Here is a 21,246-nt window from a genome sequence, read left to right on the forward strand (position 1 = left end):
GTTTTGAAAAAATATGTATATTTTTTGAATTACTTATATCTGTTGGTATTGTATTAAACATTTTAGGTCCTAAAAAACAATAGCTTTTTCTAAAAATAGTTAAATTAGGTTTTGGAACTGCTATTTTGTCTTTGTGCCTTAATTTATTTTTGTATATATTAATTAATACAGGCAAATTACCACTAGTGACATAAAATATTTTTAAAACCTTATACACAAACAAATATGTAATTGGAAAAATGTTTAAACTTATAAATAATGGATGAGATGGCTCGTACCTACATTTTCTTTTAACTAATCGAATGAATTTCTTTTGTTGCATTAAAAGAGGCTTTAAATTGGTTTCATAGGTTCCACCCCAGCAAAATATTCCGTATTCTAATCTACTATTTACTAATGAAAAATATAACATTCTCATAACTTCCTCTGTACACATATTTTGTAGAAAATAAAAGGTTCTTAAAATACCATTAAGTTTTTTCTTTACCATGTCTATGTGTTTTTTCCAGTTTATTTCCCTATCCAGCAAGATTCCCAGGTATTTCAAATTGTCAGCCTGAGACACAATTGCACACTCAGGACACTCTTTGTTTGTTCACAAACAACTCACACAATTGTATAAAATTTGTTTGGTAAAATGTTGTGGATCTTTTTTCAGGCTAAAATTTAAGTACTTTGTTTTTTCGGGACTTAATAACATATTGTTCTTTGAGAACCACCATTGAAGGGCTTTTAAATCTATACTCATTGCTTCTTCTATATCATTCCAGTCATCCTTTATGTAAGTTAATGCTGTGTCGTCAGCAAATGATGTTATTCTACCATATAAATTTGAATTACAGAGATCATTAATATATACTATAAACAATATTGCACCTAATACTGACCCTTGGGGTACTCCACTTTTTATTATACCAAAGTCACTGAAAGTATTGCTAATTTTTACACATTGTCTCCTATTATTTAAGTAACTTGAAAACCAGGAAAGAACGTTTCCTCTGATACCGCAACAGTATAATTTATTTAAAAGAATGTCATGATCTACAGTATCGAAAGCTTTCTTTATGTCCAAAAATAATCCACTAACTTTGCGTCCTGAATTTATCGCTTCAAGTACGTCATCCATAAAGTTTTTTAACGCAGTTTCAGTACTCAAGCCCTCTCTGAAACCGAACTGATTTTTACTAAAGAAATGGGTTTGCTCAAGAAATTTAACTAATCTTTTTTTCATAATTTTTTCAAAAATCTTTGCAAAAGTTGAGAGTAAAGATATCGGTCTGAAAATTGTTGCAGTCATTATTCGGTCCACTCTTATGCAAAGGAATTACCACAGCGGTTTTTAAAATATCCGGAAATATGCCCTTTTCAAAACTTAAATTAATTAAGTACAGTAAGACATTCACTATTTTTGGATACATCAATTTAATTAGAGATGAGCTAATGTTATCAATTCCAGGCGAGGTGTTATTTTTCAAATCTCTTATAACAGATACTAAATCATCTACCACTACTGGAGCTAAAAACATGGAATTGCTTGAATTATATAACTTAAAAAATCTCTTATAACAACATAAGTCAAAGTTATCAGGTTTTAATTTTTTTATGTCTAGCTTATCTACAATAGACAAAAAAAATGAATTAAACTCATTACAAATTTGTTTAATATCGCAGATTTCGTTACCATTAATATTCAAAGACTGTATGGGAGGTCGTTTTGACGTTTGTCCTGTTATTTCATTTATAACCTTCCACGTAGTCCTCGAATCTCCGTTACATTTATGAAAAGTATTCTCGTAATAAGAATTTTTTAAATTTCTGATTTTGTAGTTTATTCCTATAATTTTTATAACGCAATTTTAATTTTCCATTGTTTGGGTGATGCTTAACGAGTTTATAGAGTTTATTTTTTATTTTTATTTTTTTGCAAATACAATCACTCATCCAAGGTTTAATTTTAAAAAACGCCGCTTGTTTTGGTTGATTGTTCAAATTTACTTTCAGAAATTATTTTTTGGATGGTATTATGAAAAGTATCAAACGCAGTTGACGGGTTTTTATCGTCGTAGACTTCTACCCATTTAACCTGTTCAAGTCGCGCAAGAAGCCCGTCGTAATCTACGCGATAGGAGGGAGGGGAGGGGCCGGCAGAATCAGCTGATGTCTGTCCCTCCACCCCTCCCCCGCCACCGACCACCCGCACACCTGTGATCTGTAATATTCGCGTCTATTACCTTTACATCGACTTGAGTCTTGACTTTGTTTGCTAATCTAGCAAACACGTGATCGATGCATGAAACTGATTCTGTCGTTACTCTAGTTGGTTCTTTCAATAAACAATCGAATCCGTTTGAGTAAAGAAACGCATTGTAATTGTCAATTATCATACTATTTTCAAATAAATTTAAATTAGCGTCCCCGATGAAAAGAGCGTTCTTTTTTGTTTTAAAGTTATTATTACGAAGAAAATACTCATTAATCTCAACTAGGAAATCGTCCTTGCTGAAGCTATGCAGCCTGTAAATTGCAAACAAACAAAACCTATGTGAATTAAACTTAAATTCTAATATCATTAGATCTGCTGTTTTAAAGTTTATCGGTTCACATATAAAAATTTCAACATCCAACTTTACAAAAATTGCTATACCTCCTGCCCTCTGATTTTCATTTGCATTTGAAAAACTTTTATAATTGGGAATTTTAAAAAACTGTAACTCTTCATTATCTATCCATATTTCTGTCAGTACAATTATTTCAGGAAACAAATGTCTACTACTTAATTCAGCAATGAATAAATCGAAGTTACTTCTCATACTACGAATGCAATATTGTAAAATCCGACCATTGTTTAACGTTACACTGATTAGTCGTATCCATTATTTTACATTTTGAAATTTATTAAACGGCTCTAGTAAAAAAATTTTAATTGAAACAGTTCTACTACTAAGTTGACTACCTTGAAAATAATTAAATCTAGCAGAATATTATTTACTTATTAAAAGAAATAAATAAATAACGTATTGTAAAAACCAAATATTTCTATTGTTTAAAACTATTTTTAACTTTAAAGAGAAATTAAAATTTAACTTATGTTTCCAGTAACAACAGTAATAAACAAAAACAAACCAAAATACGTAGCATATCTTATACGATGAAAGTATTACTGAAAGTGAAGTATATATATATTTACAGTTTAGTTTAGTCCAAGTCCTCCTCTCGTGTGATAACTCTGACTGGCGCCTTTTTCTTCTTTCCTCAGGAAGATCTTGCCGTTTCTCACCCAGAGGAACTTGAAGTTTTTCTCGCGCTGATACTTCCTCGCCAGAGCGTACAGCGCCCGTCTCGCCGGTGATAGAGACTCGTTGACGTAGATGGGACGGTCATCAGTTGCACCGATGTGACGAGTTGAGAGGGTCCTCTTCACATGTCGCCTCTGTAGAAACTCCTCCTTGTCCAGTCGACGAACGAACTTCACAATAATCCCCGGCGGATTGTTTCCACTCTGCTTGGCACCAAGTCTATGGCACGCGTCCACCATAGTGTCAGATACGGTTAAGTCCAGTGCCTTGCCGACGTCCTTCACGATGGTCAACACATCTTCATTGGAAGTTACAGGGATTCCTTGAATCTCCACACAGTTACTGCGAGAGTACTGCTCTATGTTCTCCAGACGATCTTCCAGAGCTCTCACCTTCTTCTTCAGCTCCTTGTTCTCCGATGTGATAGACTCAATCAGCTGATAAAGTTTCTCATTCTGCTCCTGTTGTGCTTTAAGTGCCTTGGTGTTCTCTATGAGCTGTGAGTCCATTGATTCACAGGCCCTATTAAAACTTTTCTCATATTTTGCTTGGCTATCTCTTATATCGGTAACCACTTTCATGATATCTTCGAGAGATAGTTTACCTTCATCTGCTGCAGACTCGAGTCTCATGCTTTTCCTCCTCGTGGATTGACAGTCCTTACACCTCCAAACTAGACCCTCTTCATTTAGGCAATCCACGTCAGCCTTGCTATATTTCAAACATGCCGCATGGAAATCTCGTTTACAGTCAAAACAGGTGAGTTTAGATTGATTAATTTTAATATTCTTGACGCATACACCACAGCTCGACATTTTTACAGAAAATAATTGTGTAAAACAAAAATCGCTGTGTAAAATAGCAATTAAACACTGTTGCACAACTTGTAGAAACGTGAACTATATCAACGACCACTCGAAACACAGTAGCAGGAGCACGCACTGATAACGATGTTTACTCTCCGAGCGCCGACTCATCAATGTGTATATAATGTATGTATGTATATAATATCATATACATATATCATATATGTATTAAATGTTACAATGTTATAATGTTATAATATATGTGAAGTAAACTACGATGCAAACACTTCATCGCATTTAATGTATTTTTTCCGAAATGCCCAACACGATGTTACCAAAAAACAGACGTTAGTTAGGGATGCATTATAGAGGAATTTTCCTACCGAGGACACTATGGAACACTTCAAGGCACTGTCACAGAAAGAGATACAAAGCACATGCAATATGTATCATGTCACTATCATGTTAGTGGAGTATTTCAAAAACAGACTACGCATTAGCTTTAAGATTATTTTTATACGTGTATTATGCAATGTAGTATACAACTATATCTAGAGTTATGTAAACCATGTCAAGCTCTTGAAGTAAAAACGTTAATATCAAACATATACTTAAGGATTACCAAAGGATGGAAAAATATATGTAAAAATTTTGCTGAATACCATTCGTAAACACATTCATGGTTAGTTTATAGGTCTCAGATATCGTTATTATAGTTTGTCTGTAATATTAAATACGTTTATGTTTAGTATATTTGGCTATATATTATAAATTAAAATTTTATTAAACAGGGAATATGGAGGTATAGCAACAATTTCTCAATCATCTATCATTTGTGATGCAATATAAATAAACTAATCTCGTACTTCCGCACTTTTATTTTAATCATTTTGTCGTTTTGTCATGATAAACGTTTTAAGGACCAAAACTTCCACAAAGTTTCACCACTTTAAGTGGATGATACATATTCACCATACATTTTAGATACAACTATTACTTAACCCTAACACTATGGAAGATTTCTCCTAACATGACTATGGTAGAAATAATGCTAGAACTTATGGAAGGTGAGGAAAATGGAAAGGCAATCGTGGGACTGACTTCTTATTATAACGGGATGTGAGTATCTTGAGTAAATTTCTTAATTATTAAACAGTAATATTTTATATTTGAATTGTTATGAGGCATTAAATCCTGTAACGTATTTTTATATTTTCTAGTATTTTTTAAATATTTGGTAATATTGTTTATATTTCATATAGTACAATTAACACTGACTTCTAAATATTAAGGTTATAAATATTTATATATTTTTCTAACAAGAGGTTATATGTTTTTATATAATTTTGTTAGTATAATTTGTATTAAAATTATTTCCGAAAAAAATATTTTTCATTGTTATTAAATTAGAAAATGAAACTATATATTTATAATAATTGAAATAAAAATTACAATTCTAGATTAACATCTTGCTAAATATCTATTAAACACAGCATATATTGATTTACTGTGTAAGATGTTATATTTAATTTATACTAGCCTAAACCCGCGGCTCCGCTAGCGTGGCAGTAGAGAGGGCTACATCAATCAAGCATCGAAAAGAAATACTAATTTTATTATACGTTTTTCCAATTAATTTATTGCTCTACTAATACATCGTAGCATATCATAAAATCTATTATAAAAATTTTTTGTTTATTTTAATGCGTTTTGGTAAACAACGTTATTAGTTGTATTATTTGGAGCATAAATATAAAGGTTCTTCGGGTTTCCGACTCTTGAGCAAGCGACGTATAATTGACCGTGCGAGAAACATGAGGGTTCCAGATGGATTCCTGCGACGTTAAGTGATTGTCCTTGTGCCTTATTAATCGTCATTGCGAACGCAAGTCGAACGGGGAACTGAAGTCTCTTAAATTCAAATGGAAAGTCGGATGGAATTAAGGGGATGCGAGGGATGAAGACATCTTCCCCGGCAGATGTTCCCGACAAAATCGTTGCTTCAATGATATTTGGATGTAAATTTTTGACGGCTAGTCGAGTGCCGTTGCACAATTTTGGTGGTCGTAAGTTTCTCAACATCATTATCGGTGATCCTACTTTAATGATGTTGAGAGTAATTGATGTGACGGCATTCCTGATGGTTCAAGTGAGTTTTAAAAAACTCCACAGGGTAGTCGCACGTGCGCTGTGACGGCTTTAAAGCACTTTTTTTTCTTGGCGGCATTATGTTATTTTTCAATAAAAATTCGTCAAAAAACTGCTCAAAGGAATTCTGTAAAAAAATGTTGAGAAAAACATTCTTCAAAGAATATTTACATGAGAAAACAAAAATACTTGCCTATTTTTTTAAACCTTTTACTGATGGAAAATAACACTGTTCTTGGAAATTGTAAAAAAGATATCAAATCACGTTTATCAAAAATTTGACATTTGTGACACGTTGTAAATGTCAAAAAATGTTTGTTTACATAGAAACGTCAAAAATATTTATGTTTACTTAGTTACTGTCAAAAATAACAACAATTTTTTGTCGCATTATATATGTTTACAAAGAACAGCTGATTAAAAATTTGAAAAGACTGTTTCACTTAATAACATATGTTTGCTGCAATGCATTTCTTACGGGTATTTCTGTAACCAGTGGGGCGGAATCCTGAATCGGGAAAGGGATAAAAAGTATCCTATAACCTTCTACAGATCAAGACGAACAAATTAAAAAAAAAAATTAGGCGAATCCGTCCAGCCGTTTGTGAGTGATGCTGTTACACACGAACAGTTTCATTTATATATATATATAGATTTTAAAGAGTAAATTATTGATTTTGACGTTTCTTCAGTAACATTTTTATTACATTCTGAACTTATGTGATCTATTTTCAAGTAAATGTAGGGTAAGCACAATTTAATTTAGTATAGTTTGTAAGTTTATAAATATAATAAACAGAAAGTCTAATCTTCTTTCAGGATTAAATTACACCACGACTGTGTTAGCTATAAAAGAATTTAGTTTTCATCCTTTAAGGATACACCAATAGGCCATCAAAAGAAGTAATCACTTTTACAAGGAGCGACAGCATCCTCTTAATAGCACGGCTGGATAGCCGCTGAAAGGAACGGCGAAAGTTAATGTCCGCGGTAATCCCACCCCTAGCGGCTACAGAGCGAAGATGCGTGATGCGTGACGTGACGTGGAACGAAAATTTTCCTCCCTTCCAAAACTAACATCCATAGCCCGCCAAAAGAAGTAGTTACTTAAAAAAATTTAAATGCCATCATTATGTGATTGGGAGAGAAGAGTTTGAAAAATGTCTGAGAAAGCACAAGCGGAATATAAGTAAGAAGTAAGTCGGACCGTGTCATCCAGGATCCACAAGAAGTGTATCACATCTTGGAGTACCAATGATCTTTAGAGATTTAAACGTAGGATTATGAAAAAACAGCCAGTTCAGTATAGGCACAAAATGTTCTCCTATCTCGTAATTTAAACAAATAAGATACAACACGTATGGATGAATATTGAACTTTACAAGAAAACTATGGTTAACAAAAAATGGATAAGAAGATAGATATTTACATAATAATAAAGGATTGTCTTCTTCTTAATTAAACACGGTAGTAGTACGTCACACCAGTTGTTACATCACATATCATATCACCCTGAGGTTATGAGGTTGTCCTGAATGATAATAGATAGGAGCTGTTCCATTAACTATTATTAATATTGTAGATGAAAGTGGTAGGTTCTCTAACATAATGAAAATTATATTTATCCATGGTGTAATTATTTAGCCTCAAATGATCAATTTAATGAACATTATTGTTTTGTCTTCAGCTCATATTATCAGTTATACACTAAGAAAATGTTGTTTCTCTTCATTTGTACAGTTGGTCTAGTAGAAACGTAGGTTCGTCTAGCCTAATACTCAGAATTATACGATGTGACAATATGGCATCACCGCACGTGGAAGGAAGTGGAGTGCAGTAAACGCCCATACAAAAAGGCTCGCAATGATACATATCTCATATTTTATATTTGATTTAAAGTTAACAAAAAAGTTATTGAATAGATAAAATGTTGTTAAAAACAGTGCAATATGTAGCCTTTGCAAATTTGGCGAATCGAAATTTAATAAATAAAGTATTATGGTAGAAAAATATATACACAAATTTTTAGAAACATTTAGATTTCTCAAATCAAAGGTAAATTAAAAATTTAATTTCTCAAGAAAAGTTCTGCGTATGTAGGATTTGGTACAACAAAATTGTTTACGATAAATGGTTACAATTGAGGTAACGTAGTTTAAAATTGATTTCTCCAGCCTTGTAACTGGATAGTCGGAGGCAATAATCGTGTTGTTGTGGAGGTAAATTAGGTTTTGAAAGGGGGCGGTATATAAGCTCCCACTTATCCTGGATTATCCTGCATTTTTCAGTGTTTGGTGTATTATTTTAGTTGTGTTTCTGTTCTCTCTTTATTTTGAAACCTTTCTGCAAGGGATATTGCATAGGTAGATATTGCATAATATAATTATGGTTTTTTATTGTCAATTTGTTCTTAGCTGATGTTAGGTCTCATTTACAGGGAAAATTGTATTATTTCGGTTAAAAACTGGATTGAGTATGGAACTGAAGCGTACAAAATTATTAATGGAAGAACGAAAGATAGTAAAATTTATAGCAAGTTTTGTTTTAGTAAAGTTTTCAACTGTAATTTTAATTACAGTTTCTTAAAAATAGAACTTTAATATTCAATAGTCAGAATAAATGCAATAAATTTAGATTTCAAGTTTATAGTAAATAATGTTTGAAGGAATATAACTTTCAGTTTTTACAGTGAGCTGTGCCAACTATAACAGGAAGTGATACACGTGGTACAAAAACGTTTTTCTCGAAATTTTAATTAATTTTCCATTAAAATAAAGAGGAGTATACATTTTATTTTTGAATTAAATTTGAAAAACTGTATTTTAACGTAAATTTACTAGAAAGTTTAATTTTAATTTTGAATTCAATTAATAACCAAGAACTAACTTGAATTCAATTAATTTTATTATAAAAAACCTTTCTTGAGAAAAACCTTTACAAGGAAAAGTGGTCCTGTAAGTATTCGGTGAATAAATCTAAATATATAGATTATTTTTTTGTTTTAATGAACTGATGTTGAAAACAATATTTAAATTAATTCAAGAAACTATTATCTATCTTCAACAATAACCTTAGTGAAATAATTTTCTTAGCTGGAAATAAAAATGAAAAGAAACAAAACAAAAACTATATAAAGAGAGTTTGTCGGTTTTAAGGATCTTTATATAAAATCCACGCTTTCGGGCCCAATAGAATAACTCTGTTTCATACTGTTGGATGTCTTTACTACAAGTAATATTGAAGAGGAAGCAGGGACTGAGATATGCATGAGTTTGTGCAATACTAGAGACTTCATAATAAAATTACACAAGAAAGCGAACATTTCCCTTTGTAATTGGGTTTAAATAAGATTTTTTATTTTACCTACGAAGATACAATTATTGCATATTGTGCAGTACTATTATGTTCTTGGTTTGAAGGTTATTATTGACGATGGAAGGATTGTGAAGGAAACAGGATTTTCCGGACATTTTCCATCGTTCAGTGAAACAATAACTGCAGATTGCAGATCTCGAAACGTAGTGTTACTGATTTATTGTTTCACTGAACGATGGCAAATGTCCGGAAAAATCCTATTTCCTTCACTATTATGTTATTATTGTTATAACTATGCTAATTAAAACCTGATTATCCTTATTCCTCAAAATACTTATCCTTATCTTATCTACATATCCTAGAGAGTATTCAGAAGTGTAATTGAGATGTTCACTTTTATAACCAATCATATTATAGTGAGAAAATACATATATATGAATAATTATGTAGCATAAAATTATCATCCTACATGCACAATTATATTACATACATCCCTGCAATTTTATGTATGTATGTATATATATACATATATCATTTCAATAAACATTGAATTGCAAAAAGGACATGCTCCGCTGGGATTCGAGCTTGGTTCTTTCACTTGCCGGGTTAATGTGCTACCATTACACATTCCATTTACTATCCAAACAGCAGCTACGCTCGACGTTGCTTGATCCAGTTATCTGCGACAACCGTTGTACCCGCTAAATACCTGTATCTGTATATATACCTAAATGTCACTGTATCTTTTTATAGATTTACCTATTATGCTAGCTTAAAAACATTTAGTCATACAGATTGCACACTAATATAGTATTGGAAATTGGAAATCACACACGGCTAAAATAAAAATTCAGATCAGTAACAAAGCTATCAAAACTTAAATAGGAGGACCAAACTAAAATGTAAAATGTTTCATACTGTTATATTGCACGATTAGTGGCATGTAGACATTGTGCACTGAACTATAATTTTGACATTTATATAAATGTATTGTGACACGTCATTAGTTAAATGGTCACAAGTCATTTTAATAATTAAAAGAACTTTTAAGACAGAAAGTCCAAATAGTCTACGTAATAATGCTTGTTTAAAATTAAAGGTTTTGTTTGTAACGGCTACCATAATTGCCATAAAAAGTGACCCGGATATGAATTTCACCAGAAGAAGTAATTCTGGTTTCATTATCTTATGTTCATATTAAATTTAATATTTGATAATCATAAACATGTAACGAATGTATGTGTGTGTGTACCAATACCAGTCAATAAATTGAGAAATCAACAATCTGTGTAAGTACTGTACATACAGTATGCAGTGACCATATGAGTATTAAAGTTCATTTTTGAATAAAAAAAAAACTAATTCAAAATAGAATTATAACTACAGATTTTGCGTGACAATTAGCTTCAAAACAAGCTGTAAAACCGGTATTTACAGTTTATATATTTGTTTTAGCATAAAAAAGAATGTTCATACTTAGCATAGCAACATGCCTGAAGCCATAATAGTAGAAGTGGTTTTAAAGAAATACGGACATGTGAATATGGAATACTTAGATATGTGCATGTAAAACTGAACAGAACAGGGAACTCTGTTCAATCAAATGAAGTTAAAGACACAATCTTGAATTCGAGCAATTGCGAGAAGGTACATGAACTTTCTTAAAATATGAAACTCTGATCTGATCATCCTCTGTTTCTACTCAAGTAATAATCCTGGAATGTTGTAATAAAAGAGTTTTAAATTCCTTGTTCTCAGATTCTGTCAATGTAAAATGTTCCTGAATATTTTCCAGAAGTAAATATAATATTTTTACAACCTTTATTTTAATTGAACTACTTATGGATGACAGTGTACGAGGAGTACACCTGGTTACAAGTCAATAGCAATATCAATTGTTTTACGTGTTATGTACAATTTACGATTAATAGCTATCACTTTAAGATATTCAGTCCGGCACTCTTTTTCTTTCATTCCAGAACTCACAGAATAGAAACTGGTACAAGATTTGGGTTTATTCCTTGTGTGGTACATGTTTAAAAGATGTAGGATGGGTAGTTTTATGAACATTAAATATACCACTGTTCCGAGTTAGCGAAAAAGACAGGAGGCCTCGGAAGCGTGCCCCTCCCAAACTCGGAGCAAATCATAAAAAAAACAATCACATGCCACTAGTGGGAAGAGACAAAAACGAGACAAGATTTCGAGTACAAGAAATATAATTAATAGGTGGCAAACATTTCCATGCAAAATACAATTATGCAGCACCACGGTGCACCGCGTAACTTAAAAACTAAATAACAACAATAAATATAATTCCAATAATGACAATAACATAATAAATAAATAATATAATAATAACACAATAAATAGAAATTTGGTCTATAAATAACATATATCAGGTACGGCATGTAGGAAAAATTATCTTTAACAGGTAAGTGTTATGAACTGAGGGGAGGGAAAAGGTTGTAGAATTTCTAGGCCCACTATTTTAAAAAAGTAATTTGGTTTCAGGTTTGTAGCCAAAAAAATAAAAAAAATATTTAAAGCCGATTTTCGAAGGAGGCGGGGGCTTAGTTGCCTCCACGAATCCGAATTAAAGATGAAATCCTCCCCTTCAGTTCATGTAACTAAACTAAATACACACTACTCTTAACACTGGCCCTCCTCCAGATCTAATATCTGGCAGCGCTCGCTGCACCCCAATCCTCGCAAGTTCAGTATTAGAAAAGTAAAAAAACATTTTGGATCCAACCTTGTTCCAGATGAAATGAATATGAGCACATGCACTCCGGTTGGATGCCGGTACAGGAGCACTGGCAGGGCGCGGGGCATTCAGTTTTGGTTTCAGTGGTTTCATTGGGCAGACTCGCCGCACCAGTCCCGCTGACGACACTCACGGGGACCCTATAGAATCCCAACATAACCAGTAGAAATTTAGAACAACTTTACTACAACCCGAGAAATAATAAAAACTTAATTATGTTTGCCACAAAGTATAATAAAATATTTAAATTTAACAATTAAGAAAAAAATAACAATCTGTAACTAACAGTACCTTTTAAGTATCAGAAGACTATTTCCCAAAAATACCTCAAGACACCAAGTATTAAAAGATACACTACTTGGTGACAATATTAAATATTACAAACAAAACAAATTTTCAAATATATAAACATTTACTTATAGGCTAGAACAGCCATACTAAATGATTAAGCGTGATAACAATTACTTGTAACTATAATTCGCTGGATTTTAATCATTCTATTATAATATTATAATAATTTACATTTTGCTATTAAATATTAATTGTAAGGTAGGCATAATAATAATTATATAATTTACAAATAATAACAATACATTATTTCCCAAATAACAATAATTAAATTCTAATCAGTTCACGCTACTATAAAGGCAATAATTAAATAATAAAATTGAAATCATGGATGTTGCCACCCAAATTTGCACGCAACACAAAACACGAGGTAACAAAAATTTGCAAAGTCTGTACCGTCTCGCTTACACTAAAAAAATCAAAGTGTGTACACGGAATAAATAATTTCCGTTCGCCGAACGGATCAGTTAGAAAGCACAGCGCAAATATAAAAACTTAACTAGCATAGTAAATAAATTAACAAATTTAGAACGTACGAAGACAGGAACGAACACTTAGCGACACGAACACGTACACGAGGAACACAAGTTACAAAATAATATATATATAAACTACTTATAACTAATCTACGATAATATATGAATGGGTGGGAGAGAAAAACCGCCAACTAATAAAGTTAAGAGAGTGCAAAAGAACATTTACCTGCCGAAAGTCGGAGAATTAGCCAGCCATGGAGAAACGTGAAGAACAGAGAACAGCCAGAACACAGTAAGCTTCTCCAAACGTGTCTCCGAACAGTCTGACCGCTCCGAACAGTAGCCGGTGCCGGAGAACAGCTGGTCAGTAGTCTAGTCAAGGTCAACCAGCTGACCTCAACCAATCAGTCCAACCAGGCAGAAAATCAATACTTGACGGAGTGACTCCCCCACCGACTGACAAGAGTGGCCGAGGTGGGAAAATAAAAGACAAAAAAATAAATTGTCCAAACTGAGCCCCGGCTCAACCTCCCCCACTAAAAAGGGTGCAACCCCAAACAAAACCTCTCCCCCACTGAAAGAAGAACCAACAAGCTCTGGCACAGGATACGGGAAGTCGAGAACCCTAACAGGAAACGAAGTCCTGAGCAGGAGGCAGACAAAACACGATCCTCCTGAAATTTTGAGAGGCGCCTCTCTTGGAGAAAGAAGAAAAGAGAAAGAGAGTAAAACGACACCACAGGGAAAACCAGGGGTGATCAGTCCCCGGACACCCCCGCAGCCGCACCAGTATCCAGAGCATGACCAGAGGTATCACCACGGAAGGCCTTCAGATGAGAAACGTGGGCCTTCCGCCACAACCTCCCCGATACGGGATCAACCAACTCAGCAGTAACTGGGGAGAGAGAAAACGAAGAATCCGGTGAGGACCTGTCCACCGATAGCAAAGTTTGGCTGCCCGTTTATCAACGGCCGAACTGACCGGATGGGCCTTACAAAAGACAAGATCCCCCACCTGGAAGGGGTTAGCAATACGTCCCTTATTGAATTTTCTCCTCACCCTTTCCCTAGACTGTAGGAGCTTAACCCTGACTGCCTCCCAAGTGTCACTCACATTGGGAGTACCAGGTACTGGTAGAAGACTATCCAGACTCCAGAGATTAGACAAGGGATCAGAAGGAGGACGACTAAACATGACCTGAAAAGGCGTGGAATCATGACTCTCGTGAAGAGCAGAATTGAAGGCTAACTGAAGCCAGCTCAGGTTTTCATCCCAGGTAGTTTTGTTTCTCAGCGTGATAAGCGATGAGGGCGGCTCTGAGATTGCGGTTGAACCGCTCAGCATGAGAAGGCTGGGGGTAGTAAGGAGATGTCGTAACATGTTTGATTCCATGCCCAAAACAGAAGCGATGAAACTCCCTCGACACGAATTGTGTGCCGTTGTCTGAGACGAAGGTGGCGGGCACTCCAAAATTCTGTAGAAGGCGGGACTTGAGTGCCTTGACGGTGAGCGACGCCGTGGCACTCCTAAGAGGAATCAACCAGCAAAACTTAGAGAAAGCATCCACAGCGACAAGCAGGGAGGTGTTCCCTGACTTGCTACGGGGAAAGGGCCCCACATAGTCAATGAACACCTTTTCAAGAGGCCGCTCCGCCACCTCGGAGGAAAGAAGTCCTAATTTGGTATTTTGTGCTGGTTTACTGACCGAGCAAAGATGACAAGCTCGTACTCTACCAGCAATGTCTCTGTCCATACTCTTCCAGATAAACTTATCTCTGATTTTAGCGATGGTCTTGTGGATCCCTAAATGACCGCCCACGGGAGAAACATGAAAATAGGAAAAGACCATCGGTATGAGGGCACTCGGCAGAACAATCTTGGGACCACCTCCGCGTCGGGCACGACAGCAGAGGACACCCCTGGACAAGAAGTAAGGAGAGTGGGCTTCTCCCTCCTGGAGCTCACCAATGATGTTTGACAACTCGGGGTCTTGAAGTTGGTGAGAGCCAAAACTCTCAAAGGCAGCAGGGAAATCCAACATCACAGTCCCACACAACGGTGCTTGAGAATCAACAGGATCGCTGGGTAGATGATACATTCTAGAAAGAGCATCGGCGACGACGTTTTGGGTGCCGCGAATGTGCTGCACCCTGAATTTAAAGGCCGCAATTTTGACAACCCAGCGACCAATCTTCCCGAGTTGTCGAGGATGGGCCAATAGCCAGGAAAGAGCCTGATTGTCAGTTTCCAGCAGAAATTCGGAATGCTCTAGGAACCTCCGAAACTTATCCATGCCGAAAAACGACCGCCAGACACTCCAGCTCATAAATAGAAGATTTCTTTTCCTGAAGGGTCAAAGTCCTAGATGCAAAAGCTATAGGTTGCCGAGCACCGTCGAATTCTTGAGAAAGCACAGCTCCTACAGCACAGGATGAGGAGTCAGTCTGCAAGATGAAGGGCCTACTAAAGTCCGGTATTCGCAGCACAGGAGGTTGGATAATTGCCTCCTTAAGCAGTTGAAAAGCACGTTCTTGATCTTCACCCCAAACGAACTTTGCGTCTTTCCTTCTTAAGGCGTTCAGAGGGGCGGCCACCTCGGCAAAGTCAGGAATAAACCTACGGTAGAAATTAACCATGCCTATGAATCTGGCAACACCCTTGGCATCCTTCGGAGGAGGGAAATCCCGAATGCCTTGGGTCCTGGCAGGGTCTATAGATACACCCCTAGACGACACGAGGTGACCGAGAAACGATATTTCAGACTTGGCGTAAGACACCTTCTCCGGATTGACTGTAAGGCCAGCCCTACCCAACCTAACCAAGACCTCCTCAAGATGTTTAACGTGTTCCGTGAAAGACTCACTGTAGACCAGAAGGTCATCAAGATAATTAAAGACATACTTGAACTTCACATCGTGGAAGATGGAGTCAAGCAACCTAGTTAACGTTTGGGCCCCCACAGCTAGCCCCATAGGTACAGATCGGTACTGATACAAATTCCACGGAACACAGAAGGCCGTTAGAGGACGTGATTCCTTCTTCAACGGAATCTGATGATAGGCTTGGTTCAAATCAAATATAGTGAAAAATTTGGCCTTACCGAACCAATCAAAAGCAGAATGGAGATCGGGGAGAGGCACTGAATCTATTTCAATTTTGGCATTAAGTTTTTCTTAGGTCAACCACCATACGATTTTTTCCATTAGGCTTTGGAACCAAGAACGCTGGACTGGCATACGATGAGTTAGAGGGCTCAATAACTCCTTGATCCAAGAGATCCTTGATGATACCACGCATAACCTCCATCTTTGGAGGAGCCAACTTGTATGGGTGGGAGCGTACTGGCTGAGTGTCAGTCAGACGAATTTCATATTCAATAAGATGGGTAGAACCGAGCTTGGGTGTGAGGACATCCGGAAATCTTGAGCAAAGCTCACGGAGAACCCCAGCTTGCTCCTCATCCAAGTGACCGAACGGGTCCCCAGGGGCAGAACCTTCTTCACACTCCACCTCACCAACCTGCGGCGTCGATTTGCATTTATCAGAAAAGGGGACTGACACTCGCCGATTGAATTTGAAATAAGACTGGCCCGCCTGAAGATCCAGCACCAAACCAGTCTTTTGAATAAAATCCGCCCCCAAAATACAATCCATACTCAGGTCCTGGGCCACAAGGAAGCTCCACACCCATGAAAAACATTCAACCTTAAACTTGATTGAAGCCTTCCTCGAAATTGGAAGAGGGGAATTAGAAGCAGTCCAGCAAGTTAAAGAAGACTCCTCGGTGTGCTTCACCAAACCTAACCTTGAAATGGCTTCAAAAAGACGGGAAGAGATGAGGCTACAGGCTGACCCGGAATCAACTAGGGCCTTATGCACTGAGTCTCCCACTAAGATATTGATATAAGGGCACACCGAAGATGCTGTCCTAAGCCGCAGGTTTCCCTTTTCTGCTAGGCTCATAGTGTCCAAACTATTAATCAAATTTTTCGCACAGGTACTATTTTTTTGAAATTTTTTCTTAGACCTCGGGGGAACTTCAGAGAAAACCCCCCTTTGATCTAGTTTTTTGGACCAGTGCGATATCTCCTAGGACACTCCCGACGAGTATGACCTCGTTCACCACAGGCATAGCAGATGGGTGGATGAAGCCCACCAGAGTGATGTGGCCCATCCACGGGATTCTGTACGGCCGTGACAGCCCTGGAGGGCTGGATGGAAACGATGATTGTTCCTCTCCGCCCTCTGCCGGTCAGCAAACTGCACGCTGCGCGAAGCAATGCACAGGCGGTCCAGTTCAGAAAAGGTGGAAGGGCGACCAGCAAAAACTAGACGGGACCTCTCTTCAGGATTGTGACCCTCAAGAATGGTGGTGACCACAGTACTTTCGGGGATATTGAGCCTTAACACCCTATCAGTGTCCCTCACCTCGGCCACAAACTTAGCCAAACTCTCTCCGTTGCCCTGAGGCCTAAAGAATTTCTCCACACGGAGACGTTCCCTCAACTGACCAGGAACAAAGAAATCCAATGCCTCCCTATGAAAATCATCCAGGGTACCACCCCTCTGGAGAACTCGAACCAGACAGTCACCCAAAGGTGGCCTACAAAACGGAGAGATGACATGCAGGAAGCTCGCTCCCTGAAGACCAGGCAAGTCATGCAGTCGCAGGATCTCAGAAAGAAACCGCAGCAAGGCTTCAGTATCTAGACCATCCACCGTTGGTAGTCGCTGCAGCAACGGGGTAAGTGGGTTCGGAAGCTTGTGATACTGAACAAAGGATCCCGTCACCACAGTCCCCAGTCCTCCAGATCCAGCAGGCATTTGGGTCACAGGCCCCCGGGCCCCGTCCACACCAGACACCCCCGACGCCACGCCCACATCAAAATCAGCAACAACTGACCCAGGGATCCGGCATTCACCCTTAACAGCCGCAGCAGAGTCAATCGCAGACAAAGTTTTTTCAGGAGCCTTTGCCCCCTCGTCCCTTTCGAGTACAGTCAGCAGGCCGTCAACCAAGGTGACGCGTTCCTCCAACCACTCCTTATCACCAGAACTGGTAAGCTTGGCTCTAAGTAGAGGTCAGCCTCATATGTAGATGGGTAAGCCGGGACAAATACCTAGCCCTCTCTCGGCCAGTAGGCGGCGACTCCAACCAGTCCTCCTGACTATTCTCAAACGTCTCCAACTTAGCCTCCAAAATAAGCCTCTGCTTCTGGAACGTCAAATCTCTAGGCCAGGTCGTGTCCAGTTCCATATTATCACGCAGTTGCTTCCGCATGGACTCGCAGTCGGAACCCGGAGTAAGCCCACGAGCCAACAACTCAAAATGGAGATCCTCCTTCAACAAGTATTCAGGCACCAGAGAGCCAGGCATGATAAATAAATAAATGACACAGACTAACAAGTAACACACACTGACTCGAAGTCAACGACTAACAAAGCAATAACTAAGGCGACAAGTGAATAACTTAGTGAGACAACACTCTCAGCAGGGTCCCCAGAATTCCTGCCGTCCACGAAACACGGCAGCGAAACCAAAATACCGCAACAAAAACACTACGCCGTACCAGAACAAAAACCAGAAAAAAAAACAACGATGACAATGTATAACAAAAACACACAAGTAACAATAATCAGGAAATAAATAGGTTCACACACTTCCTGTCGATCGGCGGAAAATAGCACAGCGAGACGGCACAGGCGCAGGAAGTCAACTAACAACTTCAACTCATGCCTCTCACCACCAGTGGCAAAACAAACCCCGGGCCCGTAGAGGGTAAAAAACACGTAACCACGCTCTGCTACCATTTTGTTCCGAGTTAGCGAAAAAGACAGGAGGCCTCGGAAGCGTGCCCCTCCCAAACTCGGAGCAAATCATAAAAAAAACAATCACATGCCACTAGTGGGAAGAGACAAAAACGAGACAAGATTTCGAGTACAAGAAATATAATTAATAGGTGGCAAACATTTCCATGCAAAATACAATTATGCAGCACCACGGTGCACCGCGTAACTTAAAAACTAAATAACAACAATAAATATAATTCCAATAATGACAATAACATAATAAATAAATAATATAATAATAACACAATAAATAGAAATTTGGTCTATAAATAACATATATCAGGTACGGCATGTAGGAAAAATTATCTTTAACAGGTAAGTGTTATGAACTGAGGGGAGGGAAAAGGTTGTAGAATTTCTAGGCCCACTATTTTAAAAAAGTAATTTGGTTTCAGGTTTGTAGCCAAAAAAAATAAAAAAAATATTTAAAGCCGATTTTCGAAGGAGGCGGGGGCTTAGTTGCCTCCACGAATCCGAATTAAAGATGAAATCCTCCCCTTCAGTTCATGTAACTAAACTAAATACACACTACTCTTAACACTGGCCCTCCTCCAGATCTAATATCTGGCAGCGCTCGCTGCACCCCAATCCTCGCAAGTTCAGTATTAGAAAAGTAAAAAAAACATTTTGGATCCAACCTTGTTCCAGATGAAATGAATATGAGCACATGCACTCCGGTTGGATGCCGGTACAGGAGCACTGGCAGGGCGCGGGGCATTCAGTTTTGGTTTCAGTGGTTTCATTGGGCAGACTCGCCGCACCAGTCCCGCTGACGACACTCACGGGGACCCTATAGAATCCCAACATAACCAGTAGAAATTTAGAACAACTTTACTACAACCCGAGAAATAATAAAAACTTAATTATGTTTGCCACAAAGTATAATAAAATATTTAAATTTAACAATTAAGAAAAAAATAACAATCTGTAACTAACAGTACCTTTTAAGTATCAGAAGACTATTTCCCAAAAATACCTCAAGACACCAAGTATTAAAAGATACACTACTTGGTGACAATATTAAATATTACAAACAAAACAAATTTTCAAATATATAAACATTTACTTATAGGCTAGAACAGCCATACTAAATGATTAAGCGTGATAACAATTACTTGTAACTATAATTCGCTGGATTTTAATCATTCTATTATAATATTATAATAATTTACATTTTGCTATTAAATATTAATTGTAAGGTAGGCATAATAATAATTATATAATTTACAAATAATAACAATACATTATTTCCCAAATAACAATAATTAAATTCTAATCAGTTCACGCTACTATAAAGGCAATAATTAAATAATAAAATTGAAATCATGGATGTTGCCACCCAAATTTGCACGCAACACAAAACACGAGGTAACAAAAATTTGCAAAGTCTGTACCGTCTCGCTTACACTAAAAAAAATCAAAGTGTGTACACGGAATAAATAATTTCCGTTCGCCGAACGGATCAGTTAGAAAGCACAGCGCAAATATAAAAACTTAACTAGCATAGTAAATAAATTAACAAATTTAGAACGTACGAAGACAGGAACGAACACTTAGCGACACGAACACGTACACGAGGAACACAAGTTACAAAATAATATATATATAAACTACTTATAACTAATCTACGATAATATATGAATGGGTGGGAGAGAAAAACCGCCAACTAATAAAGTTAAGAGAGTGCAAAAGAACATTTACCTGCCGAAAGTCGGAGAATTAGCCAGCCATGGAGAAACGTGAAGAACAGAGAACAGCCAGAACACAGTAAGCTTCTCCAAACGTGTCTCCGAACAGTCTGACCGCTCCGAACAGTAGCCGGTGCCGGAGAACAGCTGGTCAGTAGTCTAGTCAAGGTCAACCAGCTGACCTCAACCAATCAGTCCAACCAGGCAGAAAATCAATACTTGACGGAGTGACTCCCCCACCGACTGACAAGAGTGGCCGAGGTGGGAAAATAAAAGACAAAAAATAAATTGTCCAAACTGAGCCCCGGCTCACCACTTAGATATTCATTAGAACTGTTTAGTAAAAAATAGCCACCTGGGGGGAGGACAAGAGAAAGTATGAACAACAGAGATTATGCTGCGGATTTCTATTTACTATGAAATAACTCTCAAAGAATAGGTGAGGTACTGGAAAGTGATAATTCATGTTCTATATCGTAATAATCAGAAGAATTATTAATGTTCTTGACTTATTAATAATGCGCATCAATAGATTTTCAGATAAGTGACTT

The 21,246-nt window shown here is 37.1% G+C and overlaps 1 protein-coding gene across 1 annotated transcript; it reads right to left on the minus strand.

The window, feature by feature from the left end:
• Positions 1-3,190: 3,190 nt before the first annotated feature.
• On the minus strand, positions 3,191-4,111 carry LOC124372716. Its single transcript, XM_046831127.1, has one exon. It carries the CDS (start codon positions 4,109-4,111, stop codon positions 3,191-3,193), a length of 921 nt encoding a protein of 306 aa, XP_046687083.1.
• Between the last annotated feature and the right edge of the window lie 17,135 nt (positions 4,112-21,246).

The sequence above is a fragment of the Homalodisca vitripennis genome, unplaced genomic scaffold (genome assembly GCF_021130785.1).
Source record: "Homalodisca vitripennis isolate AUS2020 unplaced genomic scaffold, UT_GWSS_2.1 ScUCBcl_3871;HRSCAF=9657, whole genome shotgun sequence".
In the NCBI taxonomy this organism is placed as follows: domain Eukaryota; kingdom Metazoa; phylum Arthropoda; class Insecta; order Hemiptera; family Cicadellidae; genus Homalodisca; species Homalodisca vitripennis.

Excerpts from the sequence above, each read along its gene's own strand:
- LOC124372716 (XM_046831127.1), bottom strand. The coding sequence starts at position 4,111 with ATGTCGAGCTGTGGTGTATGCGTCAAGAATATTAAAATTAATCAATCT.